The sequence below is a fragment of the Bos indicus genome, chromosome 10, assembly GCF_029378745.1.
Source record: "Bos indicus isolate NIAB-ARS_2022 breed Sahiwal x Tharparkar chromosome 10, NIAB-ARS_B.indTharparkar_mat_pri_1.0, whole genome shotgun sequence".
NCBI lineage: Eukaryota > Metazoa > Chordata > Mammalia > Artiodactyla > Bovidae > Bos > Bos indicus.
Genome location: NC_091769.1, coordinates 61,226,114 through 61,247,929, shown reverse-complemented (window position 1 = coordinate 61,247,929; position 21,816 = coordinate 61,226,114). Strand labels below are relative to the sequence as shown.

The following is a 21,816-nucleotide window of genomic DNA, read 5'->3' as shown; positions in this document are numbered from 1 at the left end:
AGAAATGGAGGTGGTCTCATGCAGCTCAGCCAAAAATGACCCCTCCCAGTCCTAGAATGATGGGACCTAGGACTACCAAGATGATCCAACCACCATGTTCTATGGATTCAGTATATTCAGTGAATTGGCCAAGGGTTAAAGTGGCAATCTTCCTACAATCTCTTTCCATATCTTTTACTCCCAAACTTTTTTACTCAAACTTTTTATTTTGATAAAATCATAGATTCATATGCAATTGTAAGAAATAATACAGGGAGATCTCCTATAAGCTTTATCCAGCTTCCACCAATGATAATATCTCACAAAACAGTAGTATAATAAGACAGCCAAATTATCCACACTGTTACAGTCAAGATTCAAAACAATTCCATCACACAAGGGTCCCTCATGTTGCCTTTTCCAACTGTGCCCACTTCCCTCTTTCCTACTGACTCTATTTCTATACTTTTATAAAAACATTTCAAGAATGTCGTATAAATGTAAGTCTATGGTACTTAACTTTTGGGGATTGGTTTTTTTCCTGCTCTGCCTAAATCTCTGCAGATCTAAGTGGTTATGTGTATCATTATCTCATTCCTTTTCACTACTGAGTATTGTTCCATGGATGACAGTTTGTATAATACTCATACATTAAAGGACCATATCTGGGACTTTTCCAGTTGTAGGTCATTAAAAAGAAAGCTACTACGAACATTCCTGTACAAATTTTTGTGGGACCATAAGTTTTTATTTCTGTATGACCAATGCCGTTGAGTACAATTTATTGGGTTGAATGTAAGTTCCATGCTTAGTTGTTTAATAAACTACCAAACTGCTTTCCAAAGTGGCTGTACTATTTTACATTCTCACCAGGAATGCACACATGATCTACTTTCTTTTCATCCTAGCCAACATGGTGTTGTTATTATTTTTCATTTACTCATTTTGTTATGTGTGTAGTAAGATCTCATTGTGACTTTAATTTGCATTTCCCTACTAGCTAAGGTACATCTGGAAGTTCTAAATTCACATACTGCTGAAGCCTAGCTTTGAGCATAACATTGCTAGCGTGTGAAATGAGCCTAACTGAAATGAGGCAACTTCACATGCTTCTTGTCATCTGTGTATCTTCAGTGAAATGTCTATGCATTTTTTTGCCCATTTTCTAATTAGAATTTTTACTGTTGACTTTTCTGAATTTTTTTTTATGTATTCTAGATATGTGGTTTGCAAATATTTCCTCCCAGTCCATAGCTTGTCCTTTATCCTCTAAACAGAGCTTTCACAGAGCAAAAATTTGTACTTCTGATGAAGTGCAACATAACAGTTTTTCCTTTAATGGATCATGTCTAAGGACTCATATCCTGAAGATTTTCCTCTGTGTTTTTTTCCTAAAAGTTATCATGGTTTTACATGTTACATTTAAGTCCATAATCCATATGAGTTAATACTTACATAAAGTGTGAGGTTCTTTCTTACGCCTACAGATGTACCGTTGCTCTAGCATCATTTGCTGAAAGGCTATCCTTTGCCCAGAGAGTATAATGCCCCTTAGCCTCCCCTCCCAGTGGAGTCCCCAGGGCCAGTTAAGAGCCCCTCCTCTGTAGCCCACAGCTCCTAATAGGCAGCCCTTTCACAGGACTCTGCAGATTCTGTTACTGCTCCCTCCCGTTCCTCCACCACTGGCTGAAGAGCACTGCCTCCTCCCTTGTGGTTTCCCATACTCTGCCCAGACCTTTGTAAATAGTCCCTTTATTAAACTTTTCTCCAGTTACCCAATTTAAGTGAGCCATCTGTTTCCTGTCAGGTCCCTGACACATTCTACAAACGATAAATTTTCCAAATCCCAAACATCAGACATATTCTGTCAATTGTCATAAAGCAATAATCATTTATTTTTTTGAAAAGTTGTTTACAGATATTTATATGCAAATGGATTTCTGCTTTAAGATAGATGAAGATAAGAATGTGACATTAAAATAGCATGCAATCAATCTTCTTTTGTTGTTTCGTTTTCTTTTAACTGTGCCTGTGGCTGTAAGTACAGTATCTGCCCATTTAACTACTTATACCATTACAAATACTGATCATCTATGTATACTGCTCACATCAGTCATTCTCTTCGCATCTAACAGCATCAAGAACTCTTTCCTCCACCCAACCCAGTTATCACTCTGCTCAACCAGAATGAGACCACAACCCTGTTAAGGTAATTAGATCACCCATAAATTTCACTGATTTATACCCATGCTGATCCCCTTTACGAGGACAAATAATCAAGAATTATAATGTATGCAAAATTGAGGAAAAATAGATTATTTTCTAGTTGTATAAAAGAAAACAACATATCGAAGAAGCCAATGACAGTGTAAGTAAAATAAAAGCATAAACCTTCACATAATTAGAGTTCAGTGTGCTTAATTTCTGATGATTTCTATCCAAAAGAAGTTTCTCATATTTTATTTAAAATTTAGCAAATATTTCACAATTGCAAAGATTTATCTACATACCCAAAGTGAAGTGGAATTAAGGCAATTGTCCAGATAATTCATGATAAAAAAATTCTAAAGTAATGGCCATATCTCTATATGCAAAGCTGTTTTCTGCTACTCAAAATAAGCAAATCTACTTCTATCACCACTACGTACATTTTCCCAAAGTTCCAATGTTTTTAACTGAAAGGCTGCAGATCTCTGCTATCTGAATGATGAACTCAGTGAGTACAGACACAGACTAAAGGAAAAAAACTGGTTTCCAGACTAATTATACAGACTGGTTATCAACACTAACCCCCAGTAAAGGGGAAATTTGCTTTTTATAAACTCATATTACGGTAGGGCTAAAATGGACCTCTGACTTTACCTAGTCCAGCTCCCTCATTTTATAGATGAGGAATCTGGAGTCTAGACAGATTCAGCAACTTGCTCAAGGTCATACTGAGACCACGTTCAGTGCTTTAACCTACACAATGCTTCATTACCTCATCAGTTTACCAGGTGTGCCAACATGTGGCAAACCTTTCAACTTTTTCATTCAGTGTCTTCTCCCTGGTACATTTTGTCTGGTCATATCTAGAAAAGGTGCTAAGGATACATGTAGATGAGGGACTATGAGTCAGTCACCGCCAATCAAGGGGATATTTCCCCATACTTTAAAATAAATTCAGTACTTTAAATAAGAATAAAACCAATATGGAAACAGACCATGAAGAACTGGTTTGTCATTTTTTTAAATCCATGCACTCACGAGCTCTTTTGGGGAGTCAGGGGAGTGAGGGGGAGAGGAAAGAAGGGAGAAACGCAATGAAACCAGAAATGACTGATACATTTGGCTTCTTTAGCTTGTCATATGTTACATGCAAACAGTCCAAATAGCAAAGATTGAGAAATACTAGGCCAAAGAAGCTGGGCTCCAAGCTTTTAACTAGCAGACGGGACGGGCCAATGAGACAGACCAGTGCTTTCAGTGGCCTTCCATTTGATTCCACTGGCACAGACACAGTCCAAATTCAATGTCAAATTTATTTTAACACTGCAGTGAAAATGCTGCTAAATAGAAAATAAAGTCAGTAACTATTAAGCAAATTGCTTCTGATTTTTATAACAAGGAAAAACTCTTTTGGCAAATGGTTCTATAGTTATAGAATATGAAGACATTTGAAATTTATTTCCCCAATATGAAAATGTCCCCAAATTATCAAGTTGAAAGGCACATACCACTGCCCCAGCAGTTCATTCAAGTTGTCTTTAGCATGTAAAATTTTAATTGTGCTTTTAGCTTGTTCTCAACACAATATGGCCTTACAAAGTGACATCCGTGCATATGTATAACTTCTTTTCAAATGGACACATCCTCTTCCCCTTTTCTGATTTTCACTCTCTGAAGATCAATTTTTCTTAGTTCTTTGTTTTGTAAAGGACCTAGTCCATGATGGTCTCAGAAAGATACACTTCACAGTTTGTGCTCTAATGTACCTAGAAACCAAATTTGAATTATCTTTGTGTCCTAATACAAAGTGAACTTTCCTGAAGCATCAGTGTGATGGTACTTCCAAATGGTCATTTGTTAGGATGCAAAAGTCCTGGATTATTATCTTTTCTCACTGGTTGTTTAAGGCTTACTTCACTTCCAGAAGAGATGATTGGCAAACTATTATCCATGTGGTATCTGATAAGGTGGCCAACATTATCAAATACATGATCCTTGGTCCTCACCTTGAAAAGGAAATACAAATGTATTTAGGCAAAATCCTAACAGTTCTGAAAGGGATAAACAACCACAGGGTAAAAACAGACATATCCTTGAATGAGATAACTGGCTGAACAAAGAAAAGTAAAGATACTTTTTAATTCTGTATCCTTTAGTAAACTATTTCTCATTCCCAATTATCTTTTTAAAGAAACTGTCATTCCCAGTTAGGAAAATGGTAAACACTTGTCCTAATCCAAATTTGCAACCAACTTCTTTGCCATGTTTCTTTCTGATACAGTCTATCATGTCCCTATTCGTATAAATATTTGCGTCACAAAAGTATGACCACCTCTGCTATCTTTGGGTTAGCATGGCATATCTTTATTCATCCTTTCACTTTCAGCCTATATGTGTCCTTAAATCTAAAGTGAGTCTCCTATAAATAGCATACATATAGTTGGATCTTGTCTATTCAGCTATCCATCCAGCTATTCTGCATCTTTTGTTTGGGAAGGTTAATCCATTTATGTTTAGAGTAATTGTTTATAGAGAAGGACTTACTATTTTGTTCATTTTTCTTGTCCTGGCTCATTTATGTCTACAGGCACCCTCTGCTCTAGCCATACCTCGTTTGGTTTAATATTATTCCACTGCTCTGTTTGCTCCTGTGATCCTTCCCTATGCTCCAAATGTCCACCTTTAAAACGGCTAGCCTCTTTCAAGTTTCATCGTACATGTCAGACCCTGCAAAAAAGCCTTTTCAGTCAGCCTCAACCAAAGCACCCCCTCTATCCTGAGAAATACCATAATGCTTTGGCTGAACCATTCTTATGCTGCTGCTGCTGCTAAGTCGCTTCAGTCGTGTCCGACTCTGTGTGACCCCATAGACGGCAGCCCACCAGGCTCCCCCATCCCTGGGATTCTCCAGGCAAGAACACTGAACACTGGAGTGGGTTGCCATTTCCTTCTCCAATGCATGAAAGTGAAAAGTGAAAGTGAAGTCACTCAGTCGTGTCTGACTCTTAGCAACCCCATGGACTGCAGCCTACCAGGCTCCTCTGTCCACTCTCAATTATTTAAGCATCTGTTTTATGAAATTACAAGCATCCCAAAAGTAAAGTCTCTGTGTGATACTCAGCAAGTTAACTGTGAATCCCTGAACTTCTATGCAGTAGGTATTCATTTAATTCACTGAATTGCATTAAGAAGGGCAGAAAGAGGCTGCCCTTTAAGTGATTCTCTAGGGTGACTCCCACTCAAACTCCTCCACTAGCTTCTATTTACCACTTCTGCTCCAGCTGGAGGGTTCAAGACAAAGTAAACCTTAACCTGAAACACCCTTCAGTATCAGGTTTTAGACCTATCATTCAGGGTAACCTGAGTCACAAGACTGAAACTGTAGTGTGGGTCAATGATACCTTGCCTTCAGGATCCACCAGGAGAAGATGTTTTGCCTGGCCTCCCTGTAGCCCACTCAGCACATACTGGCCAGGAGACGTTGCACTCTCTCGAACTAAAAAGTCCCCATCCTTCACCAAAAGGCTCTCTGCTGCTTTCCTGCTCAGCTTGCCATGGTAGCAGTCTTCATTCCGCAGCTGCTGCTTAATGTGTGGCAAAGAATGTGAGCTGGCAGGCTGGGCCGTGGCACCTGGCTGAACAGTTTCTGGTGCTGCTGAAGTCAAAAAATAGAGATACCACCAAGTTACCTCCTCATCCATCCTTTCATTCAGTCATTCATTCATTCAGAAAATATAACTTGAGGCCCTACTGTGTGCCAGGTACTTTTTAAATAGTGCTATTTCTAGAACAATTGGGGTTTTTGTTTCCAGAACTTCCAATGGGCTCTAATTTAATGGTAGATCCAAACATTGCCTTTGGCTTCTGTTACAGGGAAAGGCTTGCCCAGGTGCAGGAGTTTTCCTTTCAAATGAGAAATGGAACTGACTCATGAGAACTGCTTTCATAAGTGCAGAGAGAGGCTCTTTATGTCCCAAGGGCTGTAGGTTAAGGAGAAAGAGGTTTATGCTGTACCTGGATTATAGATAACTTCTAAAACATTCCCAGATGTTTTGAAAATGCCTACAGTAACTTGGGCTATGCCCACTTTTAGCATCTAGCTTTTTCTTTTAACCCAAATTACCAATGTGTTTCTGAGATGCTTCTGTCCAAAAACTTTAAAGCTATGCTAAAGCTCATAGCATTCCTATTAAATGACCACTCTGCTGTTTTTGTAATTCACCTGCCTAGACAAAGCAGAATTGATCAAGTAGAAGAAGGTAAAACATCAGGGAGGTATGGTCTGAGGCAAGGCCCCATGGCTCTACAGAATAAATGCTATCCAAAGTTGAGAGCCTGGGGGATTAAGAAGGTACATTCAGGTAGCCCGTTACAGTATTACTGGTTCTCACAGTAATAACAACTATTACGTGGTTCCCATTTATTAAGTATAATAGATACTGCTTAGTGCTTTACATATATTATCCTCAAAATCAGACAGGAAGGAAATGGATCTTTAAAAAGATTAAATGACTTACCCAAAGTCACACTGCTAATATGTTGTAGATCAGGGATTTGAAAGAGATCTATCATCAGAGCCCAGGTTCTTAATCACCACACTCTAAGACCCTTGGTTTAGGTGAGAAAATCTTCAGTTTCAAAAGTGGTCCAACCACTCTACAAAGGTCTCTAAGTAGATAGCAAGCCCATCAGGATGACATACATCTCCAGAAGCAATAACACAAAATTCTTAGGTCTGAATCCTGATAAAAATTATCTGTTTATTTTGTTGGCCATGCTGCACAGCATGTAGGATCTTAGTTCCCCGACCATAATCAAACCCATGCCCCTTGCAGTGGAAGGGCAGAGTCCTAACCACTGGACTTCCAGGGGATTCCCAAAAGTTGTGTTTAATATAGTAAATTTACTAGGAAAATAACCACAGAAATCAGATTTTGTCTTTTTAAGTGCAAAGGCTCTTTTGCGTAGAAGCCAGATTTCTCTTTATAAATGCAAAGGAATGTTTATATACCCTTACACAAGGGTCTCACAAATGAGAAATCCTCTTGACTTTTAAGTTTTACAAGTTACACCAGACGAGTGCCCTGTGGACATAATCCAGTCTCCTGTTAATACATTATAGGTTTTTCCCTATTGAAGAACATCTCTCTGTATATCACAATTTCAACACAGTATTCACCAATATATCTTTTTGCAAATGTCTTTGGTCTGTATCTAACGGCTAAAGATATTCTTCTCTACACACAATCAGGCTCTATCTATTGTTAGCAGGAAAAAGGCTGAAGGAATGTGTCCAGACTTGATGACTAATATTCGTAGTTGGCCTTAGCATTGCCTGCTTTCAGGCGTAATAGAGCACTTCTGATGAGTAGCTACGTGTTTGTTTGTATAAGCAAGCGATGCAGTGTTATGTGAGCGTGAGGGAGATGCACACAGTGTGTTTAGGCACACACATCTGAGTGCATGATGGCTTTGGTTTATTCTGAGATTGTGGAGTGCTCTCGGACAAGGACAAAACAAAAGAAAAACAGACATTATATCATCTTGAAAAGAGGCAATAGATCATGGGTCAGCCTGAGGATATGGACATTATTTTCCTAACATAGTTTCCCAAATTATTACAATTTCAATCATCCAAACATTTGTTAAAAATATAACTTTTCTAAAAGTTATAAAAGAAAAAGGATAAAAGTGATACCACTCAAATACAAAGGATCATAAGAGACTAAATAATTATATGCCAACAAGTTGGATAACTTAGAAAACAATGGATAGATTCCTAAAAACATACAAGCCATCAAGCCTGAATCATGAAGAAATACAAAATTTCAACAGAGGAATTACTAGCAAGAAAATTGAACAACTAATCAAAACCATCCAACAAAAAGAGTCCACAACCAGATGGCTTCACTAGTGAATTCTACCAAACATTTAAAGACTAATTAATGTCAATTCTTCTCAATCCCATCCAAAGAAATAGGAAGGGACATTTCCAAACTCATTACTCTTAATACCAAAACCAAACAAGGACACCACAAGAACAGAAAATTACAGGCCAATATCACTGATGAATATAGATGTAAGAATCCTCAAAGAAATACTAACACACAAAAATCAACAATAAATTAAAACAATCAAGTGGGATTTATTTCAGGTATAAAGAGAGTTCAACATCTACAAATCAACGTGACACACCACATGAACAAAATGAAAGATAAAAACCATATGATCACCTCAATAAAGGCAGAAAAGGCATCTGACAAAATTCAATATCCATTCTGATAAAAAACTCTCAACAAAGTCAGTATAGAGGTAACGTACATCAACATAGTAAAGGCCATGTAAGTCCATAACTAGCGTCACACTTAATGGTAAAAAGCTCAAAGCTTTTCTGGTAAGATCAGGAACAAGGATGCCCATTCTCACTACTTTTATTCAACACAGTATTGGATGTCCTAACCAGAGAAATCAGTCAAGACAAAAAATACATCCAAATCAGAAAGGAAGACGCAAAATTGTCTTATTTGCAGGTGACATTATATACAGAAAACAACAAAAACTCCACAAGAAATAAAACTACTAGAATAAACAAATTCAGTAAAATTACAGGATACAAATTAATATACAAAAATTAGTTTCACTTCTATACACTAAAAGGAACCAGAGATCAAACTGCCAATATCCGCTGGATCATGGAAAAAGCAAGAGAGTTCCAGAAAATGCATCTATTTCTGTTTTATTGACTACACCAAAGCCTTTGACTGTGTGGATCACAATAAACTGTGGAAAATTCTGAAAGAGATGGGAATACCAGACCACCTGACCTGCCTCTTGAGAAACCTGTATGCAGGTCAGGAAGCAACAGTTAGGACTGGACATGGAACAACAGACTGGTTCCAAATAGGAAAAGGAGTACGTCAAGGCTGTATATTGTCACCCTGCTTAGTTAACTTATATGCAGAGTACATCATGAGAAACGCTGGGCTGGATGAAGCACAAGCTGGAATCAAGATTGCTGGGAGAAATATCAATAACCTCAGATATGCAGATGACACCACCCTTATGGCAGAAAGTGAAGAGGAACTAAAAAGTCTCTTGATGCAAGTGAAAGAGGAGAGTGAAAAAGTTGGCTTAAAGCTCAACATTCAGAAAACTTAAGATCATGGCATCTGGTCCCATCACTTTATGGGAAATAGATGGGGAAACAGTGGAAACAGTGGCTGACTTTATTTTGGGGGGCTCCAAAATCACTGCAGATGGTGATTGCAGCCATGAAATTAAAAGACGCTTACTCCTTAGAAGGAAAGTTATGACCATCCTAGACAGCATATTCAAAAGCAAAGACATTACTTTGTCAACAAAGGTCCATCTAGTCAAGGCTATGGTTTTTCCAATGGTCATGTATGGATGTGAGAGTTGGACTATAAAGAAAGCTGATTGCAGAAGAATTGATGCTTTTGAACTGTGGTGTTGGAGAAGACTCTTAAGAGTCCCTTAGACTGCAAGGAGATCCAACCAGTCCATCCTAAAGACCAGTACTGGGTATTCATTGGATGGACTGATGTTGAAGCTGAAACTCCGCTACTTTGACCACCTGATGCGAAGAGTCATTTGAAAGGACCCTGATGCTGGGAAAGATTAAAGGCAGGAGGAGAAGGGGACAACAGAGGATGAGATGGTTGGATGGCATCACTGACTCAATGGACATGAGTTTGGGTAAACTTCAGGAGGTGGTGATGGACAGGGAGGCCTGGCATGCTGCGGTTCATGGGGTCACAAAGAGTTGGACGTGACTGAGCAACTGAACTGAACTATACACTATATAATAAACTATTAGAGAAATTAGGAAAACAACCCCATTTACAATAATGTTGAAAAGAAAAAGATATTTAAGAATAAATTTAACCAGGGAAGTGAAAGATCTGTACACTGAAAACTGAAATTGATGAAAAAAAAAACTGAAGACACCAACAAATGGAAAGAAATTCTGGGCTCATGAATTAGAAGAATATTTTTTAAATGTCCATACTACCCAAAGCAATCTATAAATTCCACAGAATCCTTTATCAAAATTTCAATGGGATTTTTTTTCACACAATCCCCCAAATTTGTATGGAACCACAAAAGATCTCAAATAACCAAAGCAATCTTGTGAAAGATGGATAAAGCTGAAGGCATCATGTGTTCTGATTTCAAACTATATTACAAAGCTGGAAGATCCCCTGGAGAAGGGAATGGCAACCCACTCCAGGATTCATGCCTGGAGAATCCCATGGACCGAGGAGCCTGACAGGCTACAGTCCACGGGGTCACAGTGAGTCAAACACAACTGAGCAACTAACACTAACAACATAGTAGTCAAAACAGTATGGTATTGGCATAACAACAGGCACATAGATCAATGGGACAAAACATAGAGACAAGAAATAAATCTATACATACAGGGTCAATTAATTTCCAACGAAAGAGCCAAGAACACACAACAGGGACAGGGTATTTTCTTCAATAAATGGCGTGGGAAAACTGGACAACCACATGCAAAAGAATGAAACTGGATGCTTATCTTCTACCATTCACAATAATCAACTCAAAATGGATTAAAGAATTTTGCACCTAGTTTTATGTCCCTGGATATGTTCCAGTGTCTCCTGGTTCATACTCTATGATAACTTGAATAGAATTTGTATCCTACTGTTGTGTGAAAATTATATAAATTTTAATTATGTTGAATTGGTTCATGGTGCTTTTCAGGCCTACCATATCCTTCTACTTTTCTGTATATTCATTCTGTTAATTTTTGAGTTTGATATTGAAAGTCCAATTAAAAATCTTAATTTGTCTACTTGGAAAATTGTAATATATAGTGGAACCGTATGTAACTTTGTTCTATATTTTCCAAGTCTCCTGTAAATGTGTTATCATACTTTCATAATTTAAAAAGTAAAAAAGAAAGAGAAAAAAAATGGATTAAAAACTTGAACATAAAACCTGAGGCCATAAAACTCTGAGAGGAAAACAAGGGGCAAGCTCCTTGACATCAGTCTTGGCAATGGTGTTTGGATTTGACACTAAAAACAAGGGCAACAAAAGCAAAAACAAACAAGTGGAACTACTTCAGACCAAAAGTCTGCACAGTGAGGGAAACCATCAAAGAAAAGGCAACCTACAAGACGGAAAAAATATTTTCAAATCATCTATCTGATGAATTAATATCCTAAATATATGAACACATGCAACTCAACGTCAAAAAATAAACAATCTGATTTTAAAATGGGCAGAGAAACTGAATAGACATCTTTCCAAAGAAAACACACAAATGGCCAACAGGTACATGTAAAGGTGCTCAACATCACTAATCGTTAAGAATATGCAAATCAAAACCGCAATGAAATTATCACCTCACACTGGTTAGAATGGCGATCATCAAAAAGACAAGCGATAAATGTTGATGAGAAAAGAGAACCCTTGTGCACTGTTGGTGCGAATGAATGTAAACTGATGCAGCCATGTGGAAAATAGGATGGAGGTTCTTCAAAAACAATTAAAAAAAAAAAACTGCCATATGATCTAGCAATTCTACTTTTTAGTATATATCTGAAGGAAATGAAATCATTATCTCAAAGAGATATCTATATCCCCATGTGCACTGCAGCCTTATTTACAATATCCAAGACACGGAAATAATCCTAAGTATTCCACTGGCAGATGAACAGATGAAGTAAATACACAGTGGGACATTATTCAGCCATAAAAAAGAAGGCAGTCTTGCCAACTGCAACAAGGATAGGCCTTGAAGGCATTATGCTAAGTGAAAGAACACAGAGAAAGACAGACACTATGTGAGCTGACTTACATGTGAAATCCCAAAAAAACAGAACTCACAGAAACAGAAAACAGATTGATGACTGCCAGAATCAGAGTGAGGGATGAGGGAAATGGTAAAAAAAGGTATTATCTGAGAGTATGTAAGACAAAGGAAAAGCTACATGTCTATTAAGATACACTACAAAGCCACAGTAATTCATAAATAGTAATTAATACACTGGTAAACAATAAGTGGGCCAATATAAAAAGCAGAATAAAGGCCCAGAAACAGATTCCCATATATAGGAGGAATCTAATAAAATGGAGAGTGGCATTAGAAAAAGAGAAGACTGTTTAGTTAATGTAGTTTGGAAAATTAGATCACTTAGATAAAATTAAGCTAGATCCCTATATCTCATAGAAAATATAAAGTTTAGGTGAAATAAGTTTATTTGGAAATAAAACTACAAAGGCAATAGAAGAAAACATAGTACAAGTTAGATAAAGAGGAGAAAATTGTAAAAGAATAGAAGGAAGATGCAATAAAGATAAAAATGGAAGTCAATGAAACAGAAAACAATAAAAAATTAAATAAAACCTGATTCCTTTGGAAAGAACAATTAAATTAATAAATCTCAAAACTGATCAAGAAAAAAAGAACACAGAAATTACAAATAACAGGAAAGAGAGAAGGCATCCTTCAGGCAATAAAAGGACAGTATTATGAGAAATTTCATGTGGAATTGACTCTAAATGGATAGAGTGAAATCCTACTAAGTTTTTAAGGAAGTTACATTGCAAAAGAAATCATAGTCCCTTTTAGTATATGGCTTTTTGCCCTCTAAAGCAAACTCCAATTTCTCAAGTCCACATCAACAGGAAATAAGCTGCACAGGTGGTGAAACCCCAAGAAAGGCACTTTATCCCACATCTACTTTAGATGGACATGCGAAGGATAATAGCAGCAACAACCCAGATGACAGTGGACATGGAGATTCTTTCTACAATGCTGAACCAGTCCAAGCAAATCTACTTCTCCACTTCGAGCTCAGGGAGTCTTCACAATTACTGCCTGGCAGGATTTGGTAATCACTATGGACCAGCGATTTACCGTCTGGGCTACCAGGACTCTGTCTGCAATGCAGAAGACCCGGGTTCGATCCCTGGGTTGGGAAGATCCCCTGGAAAAGAGCCTGGCAACCTACTCTAGTATTTTTGCCTGGAAAATCCCATGGAGAGAGGAATCTGGTGGGCTACAGGTCCAGAGGGTCACAAAGAGCTGGACATGACTGAAGCCACCTTTTTTGTTTAATGGACCAGTGACTGCTGTGTGTTTTATTTGCTTCTCTTCTGGGAATGTGGATTTTTATTGTGGCTATTCTTATTCCTCTTATTCCTTAATTTTGGATGTGGAAGGGGGCAGACAACTTGGCAAATAGGATCCCCATCCAGTCTTGACTGAGAGGACTTCACCATCACCCACGTGTCACAGACTTCAGGCAGGATTCTGTAATTATTTCCTGTATTTGCAAGGTCAAATGTTCTAGGTGAAAGTAAGAGTTCATGGATATTTGAGTGGCAGAAAGGTGTGCTGTGGCAGGGACAGTTAATTGTGTATCAATTGTGTATTCTCCCTTTCATTACATTATGGAATTCCTTATTTTTAGCTGGGCACATGGCCACCCAGCTAGAGTAACATGAAGCTAGGTATGGCCCCATGTTTAAGTTCTGCCAATGGCAGGTTAAGAACAAATGATGTCTGCCACTTCTGGGTCATGTCCTTCTTTACTTCCCACTGGTGGAATACAGATGTGATGGTGAGAGTCTGAGCTCTTGGACTAAAGATAGAGGAACTTACCAAAGCGAAGTTCTTAGGCCAGAGATGGAAGCCAGTGTCCAGAATGGCAAAGCTGTTCTGCTACTGCTACTGCTACTGCTAAGTCACTTCAGTCGTGTCTGACTCTGTGTGATCCCATAGACGTCAGCCCACCAGGCTCTCCTACCCCTGGGATTCTCCAGGCAAGAACACTGGAGTGGGTTGCCATTTCCTTCTCCAATGCATGAAAGTGAAGTGAAAGTGAAGTCACTCAGTCGTGTCCAACTCTTAGTGACCCAGCCTACCAGGGTCTGCAGCCTACCAGGCTCCTCCATCCATGGGATTTTCCAGGCAAGAGTACTGGAGTGGGGTGCCACTGCCTTCTCCGCTACCATCTATCTTTGGGGCTAATGGGTAAAATAAATAAATTTCAGTCCTTTTTACACAATAGGATTTAAGGGTGGTTTTTTCTTATGGCAGCCAAGACTGAAAATAATAAAAAATAAATTAAACAGTTTCAGTACGAATGATTTCTTTCTGCCTTGTTTGATCAGAATAAAGATTATGTCAGAGCTTTTCCAATAGCAGTGTGACAGGATGAATTGAGGAGCCCTGAAGGCATTTTTAAGATATAATAGGTTCTTGTCTCTGGATTTGTTTTTGTTTTGTTTTAGTGAACTAATTAGTAACTAATCAGGGCAAGGAAGGCTAAGTATGCCTAAAGAAGCTAAAGAGAATTTTTGAGGCAGTAGAAAACATTATAGAGAAAATGTTAAAAGGTGCATTTAAGACATTCTGCACAAAATTATGTATAAAGTTATCCTTACTCCATCTTACTGTGGTGGTGGTTCAGTCGCTAATTTATGTCCAACTCTTGTGACCCCATGGACCGTAGCCTGCCAGGCTCCTCTGTCCATGGGATTTTCCAGGCAATAATACCGGAGTGGATTGCCATTTACTTCGCCAGGGGCTCTTCCCAATCCAGGGATTGAACTCATGTCTCCTGTACTGCAGGCAGATTCTTTATCAACTGAGCTACCAAGAAAGGCCCACTCTGTCTTACTAGATTTTCTTAGATCAACATTATTTATACTTTTGGGGTTAATTTTTTTTTTTTTTTTTGGAGGGAGTGATGATACACTGAATTAACCTCAAGAAGGCAGCAAGAAGTCCAGGAGGGCTATGGTATATTAAATTCTCAATGGACATAAAGAGTGAGAGAGGACCAGAGACCTAAATTATTAAACATGTTGCCGTGAAGGTAGGGAGAGGGAAAAAGGATGAGAAAGAGAAAGGGATTGGAATCAATGAAAACACATTTTGACATTACAATTTTGGACAGAACAAACCTTATTTACTTTCAACTAATGATAGGAATGTTGTTATGGATTAATTTTGTCTTTCAAATTATTGAACTGCCTATGAAAAAGGCCAAGTTTCAATATCCCAGATCACCTAATTGGACCACTCACTAAATGTATTTTCTAATAAAACACTGTTGCTTTGATAAGTCCATGAAATGGAAGCTACTGAGTGTATGCTCTTATAAAGTGACTTTCAAAACCTTAGGTCCAGAAACTTTTTTCAAAACACTGTCCCTCTAATAAGACTTCCCTGGTGGTGCAGTGGGTTAAGCCTCTACCCTTCCAATGCAGGGGGCATGAGTTTGATCCTTGGTCGGGGAAGTTCCACATGCCATGGGGTGTAGACAAAAATAAAAACACTGTCCCTCTAATATGTGTTACGTTATCCACACAGGCTACTCAACATTAAACAGTTAAATTCACTGCAGAAAGCCAAACTCATTGCATATCCCATCATCCATGGCACAAGATGCCCTCTGTGGTGGACATGGAGATGCACTACCCAGATCCCCCTTCAAGGAAGGACCAAGTACCCCAAGTACCCCAGATCCCATCAGGGTCTCCCTTAGCTGCAGAGAGCTGTTGGCCCAATGGCCTTGCCCTCCCTCATGGGCCCACAGCCGAAGACTGAGATAAGAGGGGCTAAAAGGCCCTGCCCTTGGGCCCAACATGAAACAACACTGATGGGCCTCCATCCTCTCTGGACAGTTGGCTGAGGTTTTTTTAGGCCTGCCTAGTTGCTCCACCTCTCCCTCTGCCCAAGCCTGCTTTCTTCCCCTCCATTCCTGTACTGATCACAATAAAGATCCTGCATGTCCAGCTCCATCTCAGAGTCTGCTTCCAGAGAATTCAAATGGGTTCTTTCACTGCCAAGACTGATCTTGGAAAACTTGCAAAAAGACAGCTCACTTGCCACCTGGATGGTAATGAAAACCTTTGTCCCATTCTAGAAAGTTAAGGTGGTCTAGTGAAGCCCAGCCTCAGCAAAATTTCCTTTCAAATTCCATTCTGTTATTACAGCCACATTAGCTGAAAAGCTACCCGTGGCAGTCTAGAGCTACTTCCTGGGCCAGTGAAAGAACTTTCCCAGTGACTGGTTCTCCATCTTTGGAGTGAGCCAAATTTGACACCAAGTTAATCTGAGTCCAATAAGCTCCAGTTTTATGAAAAGCATTTTTTTTTCTTTTTCAGCTGATTATAGGCTTTTGACTTGTTTTGCTTTTATTTATTCATGGTCCTCTTTATAGACTTATCCCTGGAAGCAATCTGGCAGGAAAATGATGTTTGTCTTACTGTATTTAACTCATAGTATACAGCTGAAGAAAGATGTCATCTTATTTTAGCGCTATACAGATGACTTACTAAAGGTTTTTGCAATGAATAAAATTAACATCATCACTAAACAGAAGTGAAATAGAGGCCATTGCCCCTCATGCAAACAAACATGATCTCTTGGCTTTGACAATCCTTCCCTCAGGAAAAGCACACAGCAGAAAGCAAAAATTGGGAGTCGATTCAAAGTGCTTGAAAAGATGATTCAAAATCAAAGTTCTCAAACATTGAAATCTATGACATCTTTACAAAGTTCTAACCTATATTAACTGTGATGAGGGAGGGGTTGAAATAAGAAAGAATTCTTTTAACTCCCTGAAAAATGAGGCTAAGGAAATAGCATTTTAAAAACGAGAGACAGTGAACTAAATAGTGGCACCAAAAGATATGCTCAAGTCCTGACTCCTGGTACCTGCAAATGTGACCTAATTTGCAAAAGGGGTCCTTGCAGATGTAATTAATTTAAGGATCACCAGATGAGATCTTCCTGGATTTCTGGCCTACCTATAAGGGAAAGGCACTGTCTTGTAAGAGAAAAGAAAGGGAGCCTTGAGACATGGGGGTAAGGCCAATGAAGACTGAAGCAGAGACTGGAGTGGCATGTCTCAAGACAAGGAACACCAGGAATTGCTGGCAGCCACCAGAAGCTAGGAGACGGACATCAAACCAAATCTCCTCCAGAGCCACAGGACGAGCCAAGCCAACCCGGCTTGCATCTTGATTTAGGATTCTGGCCTCCATCACTGTGACAGAACACATCTCTCCGATTCTAAGACACCCAGTTTAATGGTAATTTGTTACAGCAGCACAGGAAACTCATACAGGCAAAGAGCAGCCACTTACTCTCCTGGGGCCACGGGCTCCCCAGGGGGTGAGGTGAGCTTTGATTTCCAGCAGGGCCAAGTGTGCTTCGAAGAGCCTGTGTATTGATGTAGCAGGGGTCATCGAAAAGATCCGCCCCACATGAGTGCTTCATCAGTGACGCCTCTCGCTGGGAAGGCACCCCTCTCTCGTGTGCATTACCTGCAGTGAGTAAAGATCATTGCATGGCGTTTTTGCTTTGTAACCAATAAATAAAATCATGGCTGAGTCCAGCACTGACAGGAAGGGAAAAGCCACACCCATGCCAATGCAAGGAATGAATATTAACCTGGAGATTTGACCTGTAAAAATAAAATAACAAGCAGTCTTTGAGGGAAAGCATCCTTTCTTGGCCTCCCTGCCCCTTCCCTCCTGTCCCTCAGCTGACCCTTTGCTTCAATAGCAGACAGCAGGCAAACCAGGAAAATGTGAAGGAGAAACAGCCAGGGGGATGGGGGGTGGGGGCGGGGATGGGAAGGGAGCTGACTGTCCAGCTAACAGCACAAACCCACAAATGACGCTGCTCAGAGTTGTAGCCCTGGAACCAAGAAAACCACACATACCATATGGAACTTGAATATCTACTATTTATTTAAACAGCTCTTCAAAAGACTCATTACTTAATTTTAAATTATTAACCATGAGAAGTCTTTCTTCCCTCTTTGCCAAAGTTCTGTTTCACCAAGCTCAGCCCTGCACCAGCTGCTGCTGTTCATTCTGTCATCTAATGGAAAGAACTAGCCCCTCAGGTTAGCTCCTCCTTTCCCTTACTCCGCTTTCCCCCCTCCATCCTATTTAATACTTGTGGCCAAAATGATCTTTTTACAACTGAAAATCTGATCCTATTTCTCAGAGGTTTAAAAACACATTCACTGCTTCCCACTGCTCTTGGGATACAACTCAAGACTCTTCAACAAGCCAGACCCTGGCTCCAGGGCGCCCAACTCCCCTAGCATCCTAGTCCTCCTATTTCTGCCCCTGCTCACACTGGCCTTCCTGCAAAATAATCCCCACCATAAGGCTATCTTCTATGACATGCCCTTCCCTCTCCTTCTCTATCACCCTCATCCTTAGGTGAGGTCAGTTTAAACATGTCTTTCTCAAGAGAGCATTCCCTGACCTTCTCAGACTAGACTATGTCTCTCTGCTTTCCTCTGAAGCCCATATCACAAGAGTAATTAACTCTATTCTGTTATTACATTTCTTAAAATCTGTACTGCCTCTAGACTGCATGTTCCATGAAGACGGAGATCCTGTCTGTCTTCTTCACAGCTTCTTCTTCTTCACCCCTTGCCTCTAGCACATGCCTGGCACACACTATGACATGAACAAATAGTTACTGAATGAATGGATAATTGAAGCATATTTCACTACCTGATGGCATGAAGTAATTTGTACCACTCTACTGGTCCTGTCCTGCAAATGCCAGGATAGTGTTCTTGCTTTTCCGTTTAAACAAGTACATTTACAGCTCTGGTCATATGTATACAACACTCCCGTGAGGCTGTACCTAGAGTAGTGACATTAAGACTCCATTGTCTCACTTAAACATCAGTCCTTCCAGCCAATTAAACCCCTTCAGGGGACCAACTTCACACTGGATTTCGCATCTTAGTGAACAGTGCTATGATTCTTATACACAAGTATGGAAACCTAAGAACATAACAAATAGAAGTCCAGTCAAGACTAAAGCCCTACTACCTGATCCTCCTTTGCTCCTGTCTGTCCAGTCCTTACCCATCATCCTGTCCCATGTCTTATCCATACATGGGACATTCTGAGGGACGAGTGGGATTTAACAGAGGAAGGGCAATAGGGCACCTTGTTTCTCTGTTGCCTTTGGCAACATATGACTGTTTCTATTTGCTTAGTTAAGTGGATTTATGAATTAGGTGATCCCATTTAAACTAAACTTACTTTCACAAATAGCTAAAATACTTTCACAAGTACACTTTCACAAATACTTTCACAAGTAGCTAAAAGACTACTGCAAGGAAATCAAGGATTGAAGATCATTCTTTTACTGAATAAAAGCACCTCCTTAGCTACATTATAAGTTTATGAATAAGAATAATCTAACTAGATCAGAATGTTGGCTTCCTAACTAAAATGTGGATTTATGTCTATTTCATCAGTAATGCTCTAGATGTACACTGGGCCTTGAGATAATTATCTAAAGATAGTATTCAGCCAGTGCAATTAGCAAGATTTTTTTTAAAAATGTCTACTGCTAACTCTAACTGAATATTTTCTGTTGTTGTGTATTTTATAATACATGCATAATATGTTAGTATAGAGAACTTATGCATGAGTGAATTAATATCTACTTAGGAGTGCCTGCTCATAGAGATTTACTGAAAGTGGGATGTGATCAAAAGTGTAAAAGGTCTGCTTCTAAATTGACATGGACCTGGGTTCAGATCATCCCAGTGGCCCCTCTTACTATCTGTGCAACCCAGGGCAAGTTTCTTAACCTCTCTAAGCATCAGTTTTCGTATCTGTAAAATAAGGATGCTGGATTTAAAACACATTATGAAGATTAAACTGAAGGATGTGGGTGAGCGCCTCACTCAGCACGGCCCCCACCTTGCAGCAGGCGCTCCTCTCACTGCTCAGCTGTGTGTTTACCCACGATGCTGGGCCTCTGCCCACGATGCTGCCATCTGGCCGTAACATCCTTGCCACCCATTTCCTGACCTAACTCCTATGTGTCCTTTAAGATTCTGTTCTGAATCCCACTCTTCCAGGAAGCCTTCCACACTCCTCCCTCCCCGTCCCCATCCCAAGCTGGGTAGGGTGCTACTCCATAACAAACTGTAGGCCTCTGTTTATGTCTCTGTCTTCCCCTTAAGACTGCAAATTCCTTGAGTCCCGAGGAGAGATTAGAACCCATTTATCCATGTATCTTCTTCATTATCAATGTCTGGTATAAAGCAGGTCAAAAGAAAAATGTCTGTCAGCTGAAGGAACAGATGACTGAATGTCTACCCAGTTTCTCTTTTTTAGCAAATGTGATCCTACCACATCCTGAAGACCTCAAGTTAACCTTTAGCATAGGGCGCTGACTCATCTGCCCCTCAGAGAGCACTGGCATGAGCTGAACACATTAAGTTTACCATCTCACAGGTTTACACAAAAGCACCAATGTCTATATAGTCTCTCTTAAAAAACCACCATTCCTTTTTTTCAAATGCACCATTATATCTAAGTCAGCAAAGTGGTCTTAAATTAAAAAAAAAAAAAACTCACCTCATGCCCAAATTTAAAATCTTCCTAGGGTAAAGTGTGTGGCTGATGAGAGCTTAACTACACATGCCAGGCATTATGCATTCCAAAAGTTCTTTGTGCCAAGTATTACTCTGAGAAACTATCCAATCTGCCAAAGAGAAGATTTGTGGCAGAAATAAATACATACATACTGTGTATACTGGAGGTACCAAAGTTTTAAAGTGAAAGCCCTTAGGGTTTGTGGGAATTTAACATCTTTTTGATTAAAAATATCAACATTTTCATTTTAACTTGAAGGCTAGGGAAACAGTATGCTATTTTGTTAATTATTTTTTTTCCACAAGGGAATTTATTATTAAGGACAGTGATCTTTTATACATCTGGCAATAATATAATTAACTCCTTCAATAACAAGAAGCCTACTGCAGTACTTATTACATACCAGAATTCAAATTTTAAGTCAATATTTTAATAAATAAATATATTTGAATTAAAAAGCCAAAATTTATTTAAAACATTTGAATAGGTGTCTCTCAAATGCTTACATATTAATCTCTGGGAAAAGCCATTAAAAACTGTCTATTTGCTATTTTGGCAACTCCTCTTAAATTAGAGACTGGTCATGAATTTCAGATCACTTTTAAACACATGCCCAAGTCATCACAGGCATGCCCCAAGATAGGAACCCCTGATTTCTGGGTGTCTGTGGATGAAAAGACTATCGAGTTAGGAAAGTCCTTACTGCCACAATAGGAGGGACTGATACCTGTCATGGTCCCCGCAGCAGGGGTTGAGTCCCTCGATCCCTCCATGGGCTGGGTGGCTAAGGGCTGGGGAATGGCGTCACAGTACTCTGGTTCCCACTGGGAATTAGAACCTGCTTTTCTAAGAAAACAATGCGGTAGCTCAGTGCTTTTCAGGTGAAGAGGATATCCAGCTGGAGGGTTTTTTTTCAAACTATAAACACCATCTGTCACCTCCCCAAGATTCTGAAAGGTTCCCAGCTATTAACTGTTACCTTAGGGCCACCAAAAAGGAAGACAGTGTACTGAAACTGGCATCAGTCGTAGACTACTCCACAATCAGAGTATAACTAAAGAACAGATGCTTACAACAGAATTTCCTATTGTTGTATTGGTCATTACAAAATATACACTCAAGGTTTAGCATAGGAAACCAAAATAGCAGAACATGGTCACTTATCCATGGAGGAGACAGACATCA

General features: G+C 39.4%; 1 protein-coding gene across 3 annotated transcripts in view; it reads right to left on the bottom strand.

The window, feature by feature from the left end:
• Positions 1-1,850: 1,850 nt before the first annotated feature.
• SHC4 (SHC adaptor protein 4) overlaps positions 1,851-21,816 on the bottom strand; it is a 136,928-nt gene continuing 116,962 nt past the window's right edge. Inside the window, exons 10-12 of one of the 3 annotated variants that reach the window (XM_070797585.1) lie at positions 17,347-17,526; positions 5,589-5,839; positions 1,851-4,193 (exon numbers count right to left, since the gene is read on the bottom strand). In XM_070797585.1, the coding sequence (XP_070653686.1) occupies positions 4,038-4,193; positions 5,589-5,839; positions 17,347-17,526 (587 nt within the window). In that variant the 3' untranslated portion in view covers positions 1,851-4,037. Of the gene's footprint in view, positions 4,194-5,588; positions 5,843-17,346; positions 17,527-21,816 lie in introns of all 3 variants that reach the window. The other 2 variants (XM_019968874.2, XM_070797586.1) reach the window with 2 other exon arrangements.